Source organism: Leptopilina heterotoma, unplaced genomic scaffold (assembly GCF_015476425.1).
Source record: "Leptopilina heterotoma isolate Lh14 unplaced genomic scaffold, ASM1547642v1 Lhet_128, whole genome shotgun sequence".
NCBI classification, from domain to species: domain Eukaryota; kingdom Metazoa; phylum Arthropoda; class Insecta; order Hymenoptera; family Figitidae; genus Leptopilina; species Leptopilina heterotoma.
Window position 1 is genome coordinate 271,837 of NW_025110846.1, and position 17,728 is coordinate 289,564.

The window sequence follows — 17,728 nt, forward strand, 5'->3', positions numbered from 1 at the left end:
AATATTTTGAGGTTAGGTTTCCCTTTGTTTACGGACATTTAATTTTTAAAGCTTCCTTTCCAGTTTTGGTATGATTTTGGTAATCAAATTTGTAGAACAAATGTATTTTAATTAATTTCTAACATGAGTACTTGTCAGTACTGAATTAAATTCGGTTCAATTCGGTTTTAATTTTATTCTATAAATCATTTGTTGATAAACAAGAGAATCCTTTAGGACTTATTTTAAACTCTTTTAAACGCTTTTTTTACAACATTTACAACATTCCACGTTTTTAAAATTTATTATTTAGAATTTAATTTCAAAAATTGAAAATTTAATTAAATTTGTTTATTAAAAACTCGTGTTTACTTTCTAGGAAACAAAAATAATATTCTATTGATTAATTTGCCTCTCTGCACCCCGAAAATGAAGTTATAAAATCGAATATCAAAATTAAATGTCACGATTAAATGTCAAGGTACGTCTTTTATTATAAATGAATAAACATATTAAATTGCATTAAATAATAATAATAAATCAAAAAATAGAATAAAAGATTAATGATTTTATCCATTTTTTCTTGAATGACATTCTAGGGAATATGTGGGAATATTTATGACAGATTCTCTTTAATATGGTTCCTAGATGGCGAACTGGCGTTCGTTTCATTGTATTGTATTTGTATATACATATACGTACATTTTTACTTGGGTGTTGGTTGAATTGAAAGTGTGTTTGTGTCGGTGTCCGTCATGACTCAGAATTCATGGTCGCCTCGCGTTTCGTAATTATAATTTCCCTCCACTTCATAAAAATGAAATTGTAGTTTCAAAGAACCCTAATCCAGTGGTTTCTGGCAACGCTCATCTATCAGGATGGATTTCAGAGTTGTAATACAATTTCTTTTTGCTGAATTTCCATCCGTTCTATTTGTCAAGGTGCGCGCTTAGTGCCGTTTGGATCTCCTGTCTTTGATATTTCCCCTTGTCCATAAAATATATTTCTGCAAAATTTATCAGGTATTAATTTATACCATTTAATGCTTTAAAAATCAAAACATACTAACAAACACGAGAACATAGTAAGTAGTTAAATTTCTATATCATCAACTTGTTAATTGTAATGGAAAAAAATTGTATTTCTCTGAAAACAAAAGAATAAATCAATTCCGGTTATTGTAGTCAATTTTTAAATTTTTATTTGTGTTTTAATTTTTTGACATTTTGACAAACGTGACCTTCACTAGAATGTACGACTAGGATTGATGAATTTTTGAATCATTGGCAATATATTTTTTTATCATTTCGAAATTGCTAAATACCGAAAAATTTCTAACTATGGAATATTGGTTTTGCTTTCATAACATGTAATAAAATTTAAATGTCATTTTGTAGACTTCAATCTGATTCACTGAATTGATTAGAATTGTATTTGGAAATTTTATTTTTATTTATGGAACTTTTTTTTTGTGTGTAATTTCGGTTATTTCTTTTTAGATTTGTTGACTTAATTTCTGTTTTATTGATTACGTTAATTGCTTTTTAATTTTATTTTTGACAAGAGTAATTTCCATTTGGTAATTTTTTTATATTATTGTGACTGAATATTAATGAGTTAATTCAATTGTAATAACACTGTGTGATATGATTTTAAAGTATCCTAATAAAACAGTTTATTTATTCATGCACATGAAACTTTTTCTGTCTAAAGCCAATTGCTTTGGTAAATTAAATTTTTCATTTGATAATTTGTTGATAATAAATAATGTTATAAATTTTGTTTATGTACACTAGAAATTGTTTATTTTAGTTCGTTTTTCTTTTTCCGAATCATTGTTCCATTTTTAGTCACATAAACTCTTGACCCCCTGGGTTGTTTTATGATTCACTTTTATCCTTACATATGCTTAAAGGAATTTCAGCTACGTAACACTTATGTTATTTTGGAATAAAAAATACTCACGCTGTATCAGAAAACAAACATTTTATTTAATTTAAATAAGAACGTTTTGGGAGAAAAATTAATTGCTTAAAGTGAATCAATATAGTGAACAAAATAAAATCGACAACTGGAGATAATAAAATTAAAATTTCAAAAGAAAATTCAAAAGTCAAAATAAAATTCAAAAATTAATGAAATTGAGAAATTTTTAATAAATACAGTTTTATTGTGATTCTAAAAATGGTTAGCTAATGATTTTTAAGTCAATATTTGCTTTTACATATATTTCTTTTACTTGCACGTGACTTATTTCCAAATTCTCGAGAGATGAGAATAATTAATTAGTCATGAATTGAGAAATTCAGAGAGAATTTAATATTTTGTTGAATAAATAAATAATTATTTTCTTATTGATTATTAATAATTAATTATTAATAAATTATTAATCTTAATATTTCTTAATATTCAAACCGTAATATGTAATTACTGCTTTTAATTGTGAATTATTAAAAAATGTTACTGTCTTTTATCTGAATATGACGAATCTTTTATTGTTTAGAAAGAAAATTAAGTAAACACAATGGATCAAGCAAGGAATAGACCAAGTAGACCCCGCCTACGCTCACATAACAATCCAGCACGAGTACTTGTTTTTGATCAAGTTGAATCAGAAGATGCTACTCCAAAGGCAGAAACAGAGGCTACTCGACGACCTTTGCCACCAAAGGTCGAAAGCAAAGAAGCTCCTGTTCGTCCAGGTGAATTTAAAAAATATTTTCAAAAAAATCTTTTTTTTTACATTATTTTTTCATTTATATTCTGTGCACAATGTTAATAAATAATTTCAATAATTTTAGTTAGTGGAGAAATATCGAATTTGGTGCGAATGAGAAATTCTATGATCGGAAAATCAGCGCCTTCACTATCTGTTCATATGGTTAGTATATAAATTTTCGTTTTTATTTTAGTAAAAATTATTTTTCATAAATTTATTTTTTCTATTTATTGTAATTCGACAATAAATAGAAAATAAATTTATGAAAAATAAACGTTTTTACAGAAAGATATTATAATATTGAGAAATGCTTCTTTAAAATAAAAAAATATGTCAAAAATAAATTTGAACTTGAAAATTGTATATTGGCAGCAAGACAGCGTGCTCTTGATCCTAAATCTAATATTAGATTTTGTCCATGGAAGAAAATTATTAAATTCATCATTCATGTAATATTAAAACATTAAAGTTTCAATAATTTTAACAAAAATAATTATATTTTTCAGCGGGATTTTAATATTCCTCGACGTATCGTGAAGGCAGCGCATCGAAAGTCTTTCATTTCGACAACTTCTCCCACTTTGCCACGATGCAATTCACCATTATCAGGTAATATCTATTTGGATAATATCTATTCAGGTATTTTTACCTGGAGAGGATTTCCTATAGGTATTTTTCCCGAAAAAATATTTACTTAGTTGAAAAAATATTTAATTAACTGTTTTTGTCCTTAATCTTAAGTAACACTTTTATTCAGCTGATAAATTCTATTGGTTTTTACATTATTAGAATATTTTGTTATTACAATTTAATTATTGAGTTCATGTAATTCTTCAATGATATGAGAGTTTGTCGTAATTGATGTTTTAATATTGATTATCAATTTATTTGATTATTGCTTTTACAAGCAGGTAACAAGTTTTAACAATTGTTTCGTTGTATGTTAATTGTCTTTCTATCAACGAAAGTAATTATTGATTTTTTTCTCTCGATGCAATAATTTGTTTTGGTCTATTTGGAAAAAATTAATTTTAATTAAAGCCAAGAAAAAAATAGAAACTTGTTTTTACGACGTTAAATAATAAACTCATTATCTCTGCCAACTTAAATATGTATTTAATTATTCTTAATTAAACTATATACTTAGTGCCGGTGTATTAATCGATTGTACATCATAGAGCAGTGTATATTACCCCCTCGTGGCATAATTTGTCATGTATAACACTATTTTTTCTTTTTTTTTGCGTCCAACTTTTAGATTTTTATAAATATGTTTTTCATTCTAATCCAATTCAGGTTTTAAATTATAATTTTCTACTGAAATTAATTTAATAACTTATTGATTAATTAATTTCTAGAAAAGAAAAAATTAATTAATTTCTAGAAAAGTAGCAAAAGAAAAAAAAAGGAAAAAATTTTGTTTAGTAACTATTTTGGTTTCTGTTGATCATAAAGTTCCTAAATTGAAAACTGACACAAATGTGATACTTAATCCTATAGGTATAATTTTATTCAAAGCTTAAAGTATTTGACACCTTCATAGAAAAATATTTTTAGAATACCACTATTAGTATCGAAAAACAACTTTAGAAAATTGTCGAAATTTTATTTCTTTATTTTATCTACAAAAAAACCCGAGCTTATAGCTATTTCCTAATTTACACAATTTTTCTAATTAAAAAAAAGCTTTTGATTATAAACACCTTTCTTAGATTTCTGCTTTAAAATCGACTTTTCAAATATATTTTCATTTTGCTTCTGTTGAAGATTTTTAATTTGCACTAATAATGAATTAATTTTTCCTTTGTTTGTTTGTTTGTTTTTTTCACAAATATAGCTTTCGTTCCGATTGTAGGCAGTCCTTTAGAGAGTCCTAGGATGTCATCCAGTCCACATTTTGCTTTTGCTCCAATAAAAAGGTATCTATTTTTGCCTAATTAAATTTTTATTTATTAAAAATGAAGAAAGAAGAAAAAGAAGAAGAAGTGAAAAGTTTGAAATAATATGACGATGACGACAATTCTAAACACAGTAACTTTATATTTTTGGCTGTCTTTTAATCAATAATAAAATACTGTGAGATATATTTTACAATGATTAATATGACTTTTATTTAGTACTCTAAGAATAGTAAAGAAATATAAATATGTGTCATTGGAGGTTGGTAACTAAAATGTCTCAATTTCTTTTTTTCTTTTTCGACAAATCAATTAATGGATGTTTGTATTTTTTTTTTAAATAGAATTGGAGGAGCCGCTTCAGGTTCGGCAGATGGAAGACGATGGTCTGTGGCAAGTTTACCATCGAGTGGTTATGGAACAACTCCTGGTTCTAGTAATGTTTCGGTAAATATTTTTGATTTTATTTCAATAATTCAATTTATTGATTAAAATTAAAATTTTAATTTTTTGTCGCGATTTTACAGTCACAGTGTTCTAGTCAAGAACGTCTCCATCAATTACCAAATATACCAACAAAAGATGAATTGCGAATGCTTTCTTGTCATTTTTCCAAACCTGGAACACCATGTTCGTCACATCCTGGATTTCCAGGTACGAATTTTTCCGGTATTCCCGGAAACGGAGCAAGTCTCGATGAAGAGGGTCGAATGTCACCGTTGCATCGTCCCCGATCTCGAAGTTTAAGGTCTGTTTGTAGAAACTATTTTTTACGCACAAGATATTTTTTTAAATTTTTTCTAAATTTTTGACACTTTTACAGTTCTCCGAGTCGTTCGCCAGTAATGGATAATGAAATTGTTATGATGAACACACTTTACAAGGAACGATTTCCAAAGGTGAGTTTTCTTTTAATCTCGTAAAAACTAAAAAGGTATTTTTAAACAACTTTATGAAAAAATCTACGAAATATTTTATTATAGGCAACGCAACAAATGGAAGAGCGTTTAACCAACTTTATCAACGAGAATAAGGAGATTGATGAATATGAAGTTGTTTCGCAAATGACACCAGATTCTCTGCCAATTTTGAGATTTGTTCATCATCAGGTCATCGAAATGGCGAGAGATTGTTTACAGAAGGCTCAGGAGAAATTAGTGACAACAAGGTACTTTTATGAGATGAGCGAGAATTTAGAACACTTACTAATGGAGGTTTGTATTTTTATTAAAATTTAATTAGTTAATAATTAACCCTTTAAGTGCCGATTGCAAAAAGTCCGTCAAATCTTTTCCATGGACCTTAAGGGGTTAAGTAAGTTAACATCTAGTTAATAATTAAGTAGATTAATAAATAATAATAAAGTACTAATAAGAATACTAAATTTCAGACGAAGGACAAGTCTTTAGAAGCAGCAGCACGTTTAACTGGATTAATAAAGAAGCTTCTTTTAATAATATCCCGACCTGCTAGACTTTTAGAATGCCTCGAATTCGATCCTGAAGAATTTTATCATTTACTCGAACAGGCCGAAGGGCAAGCTAAATTTAATGCAGGAATTAAGACTGATATCCCCCAATACATCATTAATAAATTATCTTTGAATAGGGATCCAATTTCAGGTTTGTGTAAAAATTTAATATTTATTTAGTACTCAATATTTGATAGGATTAAATTGGCAGTATTATAATTGTAAATATAACAATGGTAGTAAATGAAAGCAAATTTTCTCCCTCATTTTAGAATTACAAGAAGATTTGAACAAATTAGAGGACTCGGCGAGTTCGAGTGATAGTAATTTACAATTAACATCTTCGAGTCCCAACAAGGAAGATGATAATATTAGATCGCAAAAGATTCCAAGCGAAAGTGATTACGAAGTTTTAAAACATATCAGCAATGGTGCTTATGGCGCGGTTTATTTGGTTAAGGAAAAATCCACGAAACAGCGATTCGCCATGAAGAAGATTAATAAAAATAATCTTATGCTGAGAAATCAAGTAGAACAAGTTTTTGCTGAACGCGATATAATGAGCTTCACGGACAACCCTTTTGTAGTTTCTATGTATTGCAGTTTTGAAACAAAGGTATTTTCGATTCTCAGTTTTTGCTTTTATTAATGATTCGATTTTGATTTTTTCAAGTCAGAAACACTTTTTATTTTGTTTTCGAAATTTGTTATTCGAAACGAGAAGTGTTCACTAGAAACGTCAAAATTGTTAAAAATTAATCTAAAGATGAAAATATTAATTTTCTTCATATAATAATTTTCTTTTCAGAAACATTTGTGTTTAGTTATGGAATACGTTGAGGGTGGTGATTGTGCCAATCTTTTGAAAATCATAGGCCCACTGCCTCCCGATATGGCCAGATTTTACTTCGCGGAGACAGTTTTAGCTGTCGAGTACTTACACAGTTACGGTATCGTTCACCGTGATTTAAAACCAGATAAGTGAGTGTTCAGAAAATTCAATTAATTTGTAAAATTAATCGATTCGTGTCATGAAAATTATTCATTTGTTTCCAGTTTGCTCATCACTGCTTTGGGTCATATTAAACTCACAGATTTTGGCCTTAGTAAAATGGGTCTTATGTCCTGTAAGTATTCTGTACATGAAACAATTTTCATTACAAATTATTAAAAATAAAAAAATTTATTATTACTACAAGGTTGCCACAGGTCAGGGAAATCAGGGAAAAAGTCAAAATTTTGTCTGAAAATCAGGGAAAAACAAAATTAAATTTGTGTGGCAACTCTGTACTATTACTATTATCGAATTTAACGTAATATTTTCTATTCAAGTGGCAACGAATTTGTACGAGGGATATTTGGATAGAGATACCAGGCAGTTTTCTGATAAGCAAGTGTTTGGTACCCCTGAGTATATTGCGCCGGAAGTAATTTTACGCCAAGGATACGGAAAGCCCGTGGACTGGTGGTCCATGGGAATTATTCTCTACGAATTTCTTATCGGTTGTGTACCATTTTTTGGTGAAACACCCGAAGAACTATTTGCGCACACTGTCAATGGTAATTTTTTCATTTGCTGACTAATAGATATTTTTGAATTTCAAAAATAGCTACAAAAGAAAAAATAGAAAAAAAAGTGTAGCAAAAGTATAGAATCATAATTTTTTGATATAATAACGTATTTTGCACCGAAGTAACGAACGAATTTTTCTTTGAAAGATGACATCGAATGGCCTGCCGAGGAAGATTGGTCAGTGCAACCGGAAGCGAAAGATATTATCACCGTTTTATTGCAACAAAGTCCTCGAGATCGTTTAGGAACTGGAGGTTCACACGAAGTGAAGGATCATCCATATTTTTATGGCGTCGATTGGAACAGTCTTCTACGACAGAAAGCCGAATTTGTCCCTCAATTGTTGAATGACGACGACACCAGTTATTTTGACTGTAAAACTCTTCCTTTTTTCTAAAACTTGTGGATATTGTGGATATAACTTTTATTATTCAAAATTTTTATTCTATTTTGTTTAATTCTTGAATTTTTGTTTAATTTTATTTAAGAGAAATGAATTTTTAAATTTTATTTAATAGAAATGAATTTTTTAATTTTTTTATAAGAATTTTTCTCTAAAATATTTTTTTTTAATTGAGAAATTATTTTCCAGCCCGAGTCGATCGTTATAATCACGATATTGGTGAGGACACTGACGACACTGATGATTCCCCATTGTTTGGTTCATTTTCCTCCTATTCGCCACAGTCTCGTAAAATTTCCCAAACTCGTCCACCCCTTGCAAACGAGTCTGAATTAGATTACACGAAAAAGCAATTATTTTCCAAGGAATTAGAGAGAATGATGGCGCAATTGTCGCCAAGTTCATCAGCAGTCTCGGTCTCACCGCCATCGAAACTCATCGATAAAATTCAAAATCTCGAGAAAACACCACCATTGAAAAGCAGTCCTTTGGCGAAAACTGAAAAGTCCGATAATTCATTTACAAGTCCGGCTACAATATCTTCTGGCGATTCGCAATTAACGATTGTTAAGAGTGAGGGAACGAGTGGAACTATTTGCCTCAGTACGCCCGAATCATCGCAAACGGAATCCGATGATATTAGTCCACAGATCCAAAGAAAACGCCACATACATTCCCGGGATAAGTTACCCAGGTTCAGTATTTCCATTCATGGTGATGAAATGTGAGTCATTTGACATTGATCAAATTATTTTGTGTTTCAAAAATTTTGTCAAAATTCAATCTTTTTATTTTTGTTTCTGATTAATTTTTTTACAAAATTCGATTTATAAAAGTTATTTTTATTCATGCATGTTTTTGAACATTTTTTTATTTCAATCATGAATTTTTATTTTACACTTTCATTTTTTGCCTCTTTAATTTCTCTCATAGAATCATTCTCAAATGTATGAAAAATCAATAATTGGAAATTTTTATTTAAATTTCTCTTTGCTTTTTTTTAGATTGGATTTAGCAGCAGCGCATAGAGCGTCAACTGAGGAAAAGAATAATTCAAGTACTGACTCATTTGAATCGTTTACACCACTGCCACTTCTACCAAGTGGGAAACAAAAATCTCGTTCTGTGATTAAATCAGCCTCGACTAGTGGATTATCTCTGGTTATTCCAGCCACTGACTTTTCTTGTAAGTGTCTTTATTTTCGGTAAATTTCCTTTCTTTTTGTATTTGTAGTTTTATATAAATAATAATTCAGATGAAGCTTCAGGGACAGGTCAAGCAATCGAATCACCAGGAGGATCATCGACTGCCTCGTCTAGGGATACATCGCCTTGTCGGGAATTAAGTCCTTTGGTAACAAGTCTAAAACCACCAACAATTATTCGAAGGGGTCCTCGCGGATTTGGATTCACGGTTCATACGATTAGAGTTTATTACGGCGACAGTGACTTTTACACAATGCATCATTTAGTCATGGTACGGAAATTTTTATTTATTCTTAATACTAAGAAATATTAGGAAACATTAATTTTTGTAGTAAAAGGCCAAATTAGAGAAAAAATCGTATTTTCAGGCATCGCATTCCTCTACTAAATAATATAATATAATTTATTTGTTTTGAGCAGTTACGCTCTACAAATGAGATACATGCCAACACTCATAATTTACATTCTATAATAATTTAGTACTTTCCATCAATCCCAATACAAACAAATACAACTTATTGGCGCTTTCTTTATTCTTAACATTAAGTACGTCGAGTACAGTTATTCCTCTACTAAAACATACTATTTGCTATTTTTTTACGATTTGATACTATTTTGATACTTTTTTTTTATTTGTTACACTAAAAAGTACTTTTTTCCATGCTTGAGAATTTACACTTCTTTAAACTTTGGTAACAGTTGAAATAACAAAATTATTTAAAAAAATTTTAATAAAGTTAGTGGAAAAAATTCAATATAATTTTAATAAAATTCTTTAAAACGATTCAATTATTTTGACAAATTTTTCGTAATTCAATGATTATTATACTATTTCAATAAACAATTTCGCAAAAGAATTGAATAATTTAAAAAAAATTTTTATAAAATTCTTCTTAGGAATTCAATTATTTTCATAAATAATAAAATTTTCCCAGGAATTCAATTATTTAAAACAGAATTTTCCTTATATTTTTCGAAAAAAATCAATTATTTAAATAGATTTTTATCAAATTTATCACAAAAATTCAATTATTTTCATAAATAATAAAATTTTCCCAGAAATTCAATTATTTGAATAGATTTTTATCAAATTCATCAAAAAAATTTCAATTATTTTCATAAATAATGAAATTTTCCCAGGAATTCAATTATTTAAAACAGAATTTTTATTATATTTTTCGAAAAAAAAACAATTATTTAAATAGATTTTTATCAAATTCATCACAAGAATTCAATTATTTTTATAAATAATAAAATTCTTCTCAGGAATTCAATTATTTTTTATAATTTTAATAATAATCGTTGCAAGAATTCAATTATTTTCAAAAACATTTTAAAAATTCTTGTCAAGATTTCAATATTCTTTATAAATAGTAAAATTCTTTTTCAAAATTCAATTATTTTCAAAAATTTTAATACATATAATTATTGTCAAAATTGCAATTATTCTAAAAAATTTGTCTCAATTCAATTATTTTTAATATCGATAAATTTAATAAAATTTCACAAAAGAATTCAGTTATTTAAAAAAAATCTATAAAATTCTTTCCAGAAATTCAATTATTTTCAGGAATCTTAATAAAATTCTTTGCAAGAATTCAATTATTTTTATAAATATTAAAACTCATTGCAGGATTTCAATTATTTTTAATACAATTTTAAATAAATTCCGCGAAAAATGCAACTATTCTTAAAAATTTTAATAAAATTCATTGAAAGAATTTAATATTTTAACAAATTTTAATAATATGGTTCTTTATAATAATTGAATTGTTTTCAATATAATTTTAATAAAATTTTTTGATAGAATTTAATTATTTTCATAAATAACATACAATTTTCAAAGAAATTCAATTATTTAAAACACAATTTTTATAAAATTTTTTGGAAAAAATCCTTTCTTTAAAAAGATTTTTTAAAATTCTTCTCAAGAATGCAATTATTTTAAAAACTTTATTAAAGTTTGATGACTAAAATTGAATTCTTTTCATAAATAATAAAACTTATCGCAGAATTTCAATTATTTTTAATATAATTTTAAATTAATTCCACTAAAGAAGCAATTATTCTTAAAAATTTGAATAAAATTCTTCGAAAAAATTCAATTATTTAAAGAAATTTCATATAATTTATTTCTGAGAGTGTAATATATAATTATTTTCATTTCATTTTTAATTACATTTTTTGCATGAGTTTAATTATTATCAAAAATTTTAATGCAATTCTTCGCAAAAATTCTATTATTTTAAAAAATATTGATAAAGTTCTTTATACGAATTCAAATTTAAGAAACATTCCATTATTCAATAAATTAAATTTTGTATTTAAATAATTGAATTCTCGTAGAACTTTCTAATAAGAATTGATTTGGAATTAAATAAAATAAATGATTAAAGTTTTGAATAATTTTATTCATAAATTTCAACTAAAAAAATGATTGAATTTTGAGAGAATTACTTTTGTAATTTTTAGAAATAGTTAAATTTCAAAAATGCGTTACCTACATTGAAATCATTTAAAATATTTTAATTCCTGTAGACAAAATAAATAAGTATTTAAATTTTTATTTTAAAAGAATTATTCTATTTTTGAATGTAATTAAGAAAATATAATTCATTTAAATATTATATAAAATTCAGTCAAGTTTCATTTTTCGATAGCTACTTTTTTACTACTTTTTTCTGTTTTTAAAGTTTAAACTACTTTTTGCTACTTTATTAAAATTAATGATCGAGTACGAAGTCTGTATTTTGATCTTTTATTGCAAAATGTAATTATTAAACAGTTTTTAACAAACAGCAAATATTATTAAATATGATTTCTAATTATCACTTCTAATTATATAGGCAGTGGATCAACACAGTCCCGCTTTTGAAGCCGGATTAAGACCTGGCGATTTGATAACTCACATAAATGGTGAACCAGTACAGGGTCTCTATCACACTCAAGTTTTGCAACTAATGTTAAGTGGTGGCGATCACATAACATTACGTAGCACACCACTGGAAAATACGAGTATTAAAACTGGTGGTCGTCGACGAGAATTGCAACAGAGTAAAATGGCGCGGAAAACTTTACACAAACAACGAAAGCAGAAGCGCGATCATTCGGAGAAGAAACGGAAAACGTCACTATTTAGGAGAATCAGCTCAAAGCGTGCGAGCGTCGAAATGCAACAGGCATGTAAAAGAAAATAGGAAACTTTTTCCAAAAAAAGCAAAATTTAATATTGTCAGCACTGATACATTCAATTCAGAATTTCAGACCTTTATTAACTTTCGATAAGAAAGATTTTAATTAAATTTTCACAGTTTCATCTATTTTTTTTTTTTTTTTTTGATTGAATTTGCACGTTGTAAAAAAGCACAACACTTGTAGTATTATCAATGAAACATGTTTTTCCCTTTTTTCAAAAAAACAGAATTGTGAATCATGATACATGACACTTATACCTTAGCCATGCTAAGCGCATTTTTATCTTTTATTGCAGCCATTAAGTATCAGTTGTCCTTTGTCAGCACCCATTCTACCCAGTGACAGCAAACCTCCACTTATGGTATGATTTTTCTCGTCACATTTTATTTGCCTTGATTTTTATCTGATTAATTATTGCTCGAAGAAGAAAGAAAAAAAGAAAGAACATTTTTTGTGTGTTATTGCTTTTGCACTCACACGCTTTTGAATTTTACATTAAACAAATTAAACACATACACTGAAATATAATGTAAATATATTTTCTTCTAGTTCAAATTAATAATAGTAAGTAAATAGAGTAAAAAAAAAATCTCCAAGATAATGAAGAAATTTTCAATTTTCCAGATGGCTGTGGGAATGTGTTCACCTTCAATGGTATCAGCTAGTCGATCATTTCAATCGTTTACACGATCTCTTCCAGCTCAGCAGCAAGATGCATTTGTGTATTATGGTGGATCATCAAAGGCAACATGTAATCCGTCCTCATCGACTAACCGTCCTAATTCGGAATCATATCATTCGGCTGGAACATCAAGTCCATGTTCAAGTCCAAATTCATCATCTCCAGCTTCGAGTAGTTCCATTGGAAATATGTCAAATTTATCGAATCAATCACATTATCAGCGACCAAGTACTTTGCATGGATTGAAACATAAACTTCATACTGCTGCTAAGAATATTCATTCGCCAAATAGAAGAAAATCGGTAGGACATATACCATTATCGCCATTGGCAAGAACTCCTAGTCCATCACCAATTCCCGCTAGTCCGACTAGAAGTCCAAGCCCTTTGACATTCCCCACTGGACATCAGCCAGGCAGCTCCAATACGACCCAGTCTTACAGTCCAGGTATAAATCTTTCTATTTCAAAAAAAGATTTTTATTATTATTTATTATTTATTATTTATTATTTATTATTTACTATTTATTATTTATTATTTATTATTTATTATTTATTATTTATTATTTATTATTTATTTTTTATTTTTTTTACCTGATGAGGTTGCTAAAAGGCATTGAAACGTTTTCCAAAAAATAAAGATAAATACCGTATAAAAGCCTTGTAAAATTTACTCAATCAAAGATTTTTCTTTTTGTTGCATTCTTTTTTTGAATTATTCCTTTTTTCATAATTTTGTCTCGAAAATTAGTTTTCAATTTGTAACGCGTCGCGAAGAAATTTCGAATTTAAACCTTTTGACATTCAATAACTTATAAGAATATCATTATAAAACATGAAGATATCGATCACTCTGAGTCTTCGACTCAGAGCAATCAATTTCTTCATGTTTTATAATAATTAAAGATGACCGAGTGATAAAATAATTATTTTATATTATAAGAATATTGTTACTGTAACTTCTTCAAAATTATTTTCATTATTTCACCTCAATTATTATTTTTAAGAATTATTAACTATAATTCTTCTTTAAATCAATTATTTTTAATAATTTTTAAAAAAGTTCTTTGAGAATTTTCATATCTATTTGTTCAAAATTCAATTTTATGAAATTTCGATTATTCGGAAATTCATTAATTAAATATACATTGGAAAATAAAAACTTGAAATAATTGCAAAGAAAATCAGTTAAACTAGTTCAAAAAAATTAATTTTACAGAATTGTTAGTTAAAAGTATGAAAAATTAAGATTTCTAAAGATTCTGATTTGAAACATTTTCAAAATTAAATATTTCTACAAATTCTTGCTGTCATGCTTTGAATTTCCAATTATCATCTATAATTTTAACAGAAATTAAATTTTGAATAACTTTTTATTAGAAAATTCTACGGAATTCAATTATTTAATTAAAAAAGTAAATAATTTATTGAATAATTGAATGTTTCTCAAAATTGAATTCTCATCAAGAATTTTATCGACAAATTTTTAAATGATTGAATTCTTTTGATGAATTTCAATAAAATTTTTAAGAATAATTACATTTTCAGAGAAATTTGATTTAAATTTGATTAAAAATAATTGAAATTCTGCAATGAGTTTTAATATAATTTATTATGAAAATAAATGGATCAATGTAAAAAATTTCATTATTTATAAAAATAATTGAATTATTGCCAAGAATTTTATTAAATTTACTGAAAATAATTGAATTTTTAGAAGGAATTTTGATATTTATCAAGGTAGGTAATTGAATTCTTTCGAAGAATTTTATAAAATTTTTTTTATAATTGATTTTTCCGAAAAATTTGTGAATTCTTTTTTAAATAATTGAATTTCTGTGAACTTTTAAATTATTAAAAAAAAAAATTGAATGTTTGCGTACAATTTTATCAAATTTTTTTTTAATTAACTGAATTCTTTCGTGAAATTTTATTAAAATTGACGATATTGAAAATTGAATTGAGACGAAGTTTTGAAAATAATTGAATTTCAAAGAAGAATTTTGTTATTTATAAAGATAATTGAAATCTTGACAAGAATTTAAAAAATATTTTTGAAAATAATTGAAATTTTGACAAGAATTTTATTAAAATTTTTGAAATTACATACCTAATTGATTTTCAAAGAAGAATTTTGCTATTTATAAAGATAATTGAAATCTTGACAAGAATTAAAAAAAAAATTTTGTAAATAATTGAATTTCCGTAAAGATTTTTATAACTTTTGAAAATAATTGAATTTCTGTGAATAATTTTATTACTTTTGAAAATAATTGGATTCTTGTGATGAATATTGTTACTTATGAAAATAATTGAATTATTGCGAAGAATTTTATAAAATATTTTTAAATAATTGATTTTTTGCTATAGAATTGTCAATTCTCTTTTAAATATTTGAATTCGTGTGAAATTTTAAGTATTTATGAAAATAATTGAATATTTACCTAGAATGTTAATAAAATTTTTTTTAAAAAGCTTAATTCTTTCGGAAAATAATATTAAAATAGTAAATATTGAAAATCATTGAATTGAGACAAATTTTTGAAAATAATTGAATTTCAAATAATAATTTTGCTTTTTATAAAGATAATTGAAATCTTGACGAGAATTTTTAGAAAAATATGGAAAATAATTGAATTTTGGCGAAGAATTTTGTTATTTTTGAAAATAATTGAATTTCTCCGAATAATTTTATTACTTTTGTAAATAATTGAATTCTTGTGATCAACTTTTGTTATTTATGAAAATAATTGAATTTTGCAAAGAATTTGATTAAAATTCCTGAAAATAATTGAATTTCTTGAAGGAATTTTGATATTTATTAAGATAATTGAATTCTTTCAAAGAATTGCATTTAAAATTTTGAAATAATATTAAATTTATATTAAACAATGATCTTAACAATGTGCTCATATTTGCAAGATGCTTCTTCTTTCCTCTCTTTGCGTTTAATTATAAATTCTCTTTGTATTAAAATTATTTGATGAATTCTTTCATTTTCGAAATTTTTTATATTAAAAAAAAATGTTGTTTTCTCGAAATAATACTATTTGTGCCATTCAGGGGTGTCAATGTCAACGCCGAACAATCAGAAGAAAAGTTTCAATCGACCGAAATCGGCAGAACCCGGTTCACCGCTATTGAGACGTGCACTGAGTCCTGATCGGCTTCATCCACGTTCGGCGGAGAATAAAACGTCGATCTCACCATTAGCAAATACTGTAGTTAAAGTAAATCCTCGTGTAACTATTGCGCAAACGTCCAATACAGCCACTGAAGACGTGAGTGATATAACAAAAGAAAGTAATGAATCTAAGACTGATAAAAAGGCAGCGTGTGAGCAAAAAGTGACAGCCGATTATACAAAATTAACACACGGAATATCGATAAATATTGGCAATGTTGTAATATCGAATTCCTGTGGAAGTACACAACTTCCAAGAATAGCTGAGGAAAAAGATTCACCCACCGGTACAAAAACCGATGATTATTCATCGAAAGTTGGTGAAATTTGCGAAAGCATGGCAAATGAACAATTACAGGAATCAACGAAAGATGATAATGAAAATAATTCGAATCGACAGAAAACCATTAAGGAAGAAATCCTGCCTGATGAATCAACATCGATCGTAAAGAAAAAAGATGAGGAAGTTTTAACGAAATCCGATAAGAATATCGCCACTTCTTCAACTTCGTCAGGTACGTCGTCATCATCAGCTTTTAATAAAAATATTGTAGAATCGAGTCCAGAGTGTAGGAAAATTTTAAAACGTTATAAATTTGAAGGTTTAAGTTTCGGCCTCACTTCACATGATAAAATGAAACAGGATTCGGGAGAAAACAAGAAAAACAAATAATTTCCAATTGAATTTTTTTTGCTTTCTTTAAAATTCTTTTTTTTAAATTTGTAATTATATTTTTATCATTTATTTTGGATCCGCGTATTTACACAGTTTCAATACAAAATTAATTTTTGATTTTGTTAATAATCTCTAGTCAAAACATTCAAGAAAAAAAAAATGCTCTTTGTATTAAATGAAAAAAAGTACGAGAACTGGGAAATTGAAATTTAAGTTATTCACGTTTCGAAATTTCGAGATAATTTAATTTAATTGACGAAAAATAATATTTAAAAAAATGTGTATACATTCTTAATTAAAAGAAATATGTGGAAAAATATTTAGTTTTCAAATTTAGTTGTTTTAGGGAATTTCAGTTTTTTTTTAAATTCATCTCGTACGAAAAGAAAATTAATTCATTTCAGCTTTTATTTCGAATAACAGTCCGAATCTAATTCGAATTAAAGGGAATAAAATATAATCAAACTTTTTCTTATTTTCAACAATATTATTAAATTCGAAGATAAAAATGAAAAGTTTTTTTTTTTTAGAAAATAGCGAAATTGTCTTTAGCAAAATATTTTGTGATAAAATAAATTCAAGTTTATATTTGAATTTAAATATTTACAAATATATTTTTCTAAAGATCCAAAAATCATCGATTAAAATTTTGCTGCTTTAAATAACACTTTTATAATTATAAATTGTTACGTTATATCTTTATTATAATTAACAACAATAATCAATTTTTATCAGAAATTTATA

General features: G+C 26.6%; 1 protein-coding gene across 7 annotated transcripts; it reads left to right on the forward strand.

Moving 5' to 3' along the window:
* Positions 1 to 354: 354 nt before the first annotated feature.
* Positions 355 to 17,626, forward strand: LOC122512842 (microtubule-associated serine/threonine-protein kinase 3). Of its 7 annotated transcripts, none has more exons than XM_043628937.1 (22): positions 355 to 460; positions 2,483 to 2,681; positions 2,781 to 2,860; positions 3,205 to 3,307; positions 4,536 to 4,617; positions 4,941 to 5,043; positions 5,124 to 5,344; positions 5,420 to 5,495; positions 5,580 to 5,810; positions 5,987 to 6,218; positions 6,340 to 6,683; positions 6,876 to 7,048; positions 7,124 to 7,194; positions 7,400 to 7,627; positions 7,787 to 8,014; positions 8,233 to 8,767; positions 9,048 to 9,229; positions 9,300 to 9,520; positions 12,096 to 12,428; positions 12,740 to 12,805; positions 13,069 to 13,573; positions 16,188 to 17,626. In XM_043628937.1, exons 2-22 carry the CDS (start codon positions 2,504 to 2,506, stop codon positions 16,979 to 16,981), a joined length of 4,986 nt encoding a protein of 1,661 aa, XP_043484872.1. In that variant the 5' UTR covers positions 355 to 460; positions 2,483 to 2,503; the 3' UTR covers positions 16,982 to 17,626. The 7 variants fall into 7 exon arrangements, with proteins under 7 accessions (XP_043484872.1, XP_043484871.1, XP_043484868.1 ...); XM_043628936.1 differs by lacking the exon at positions 355 to 460 and adding an exon at positions 677 to 920; XM_043628933.1 differs by lacking the exon at positions 355 to 460 and adding an exon at positions 677 to 1,001 and having other exon boundaries at positions 16,188 to 17,625.
* Positions 17,627 to 17,728: the final 102 nt, after the last annotated feature.

What these genes read in the sequence shown, in the direction of transcription:
- LOC122512842 (XM_043628937.1), top strand. Translation starts at nt 2,504, where the DNA reads ATGGATCAAGCAAGGAATAGACCAAGTAGACCCCGCCTACGCTCACAT. An exon ending in GAATAGGGATCCAATTTCAG is followed by an intron (nt 6,219 to 6,339) that starts GTTTGTGTAAAA and finishes CCCTCATTTTAG; the next exon opens with AATTACAAGAAGATTTGAAC. An exon ending in TCCAGCCACTGACTTTTCTT is followed by an intron (nt 9,230 to 9,299) that starts GTAAGTGTCTTT and finishes ATAATAATTCAG; the next exon opens with ATGAAGCTTCAGGGACAGGT.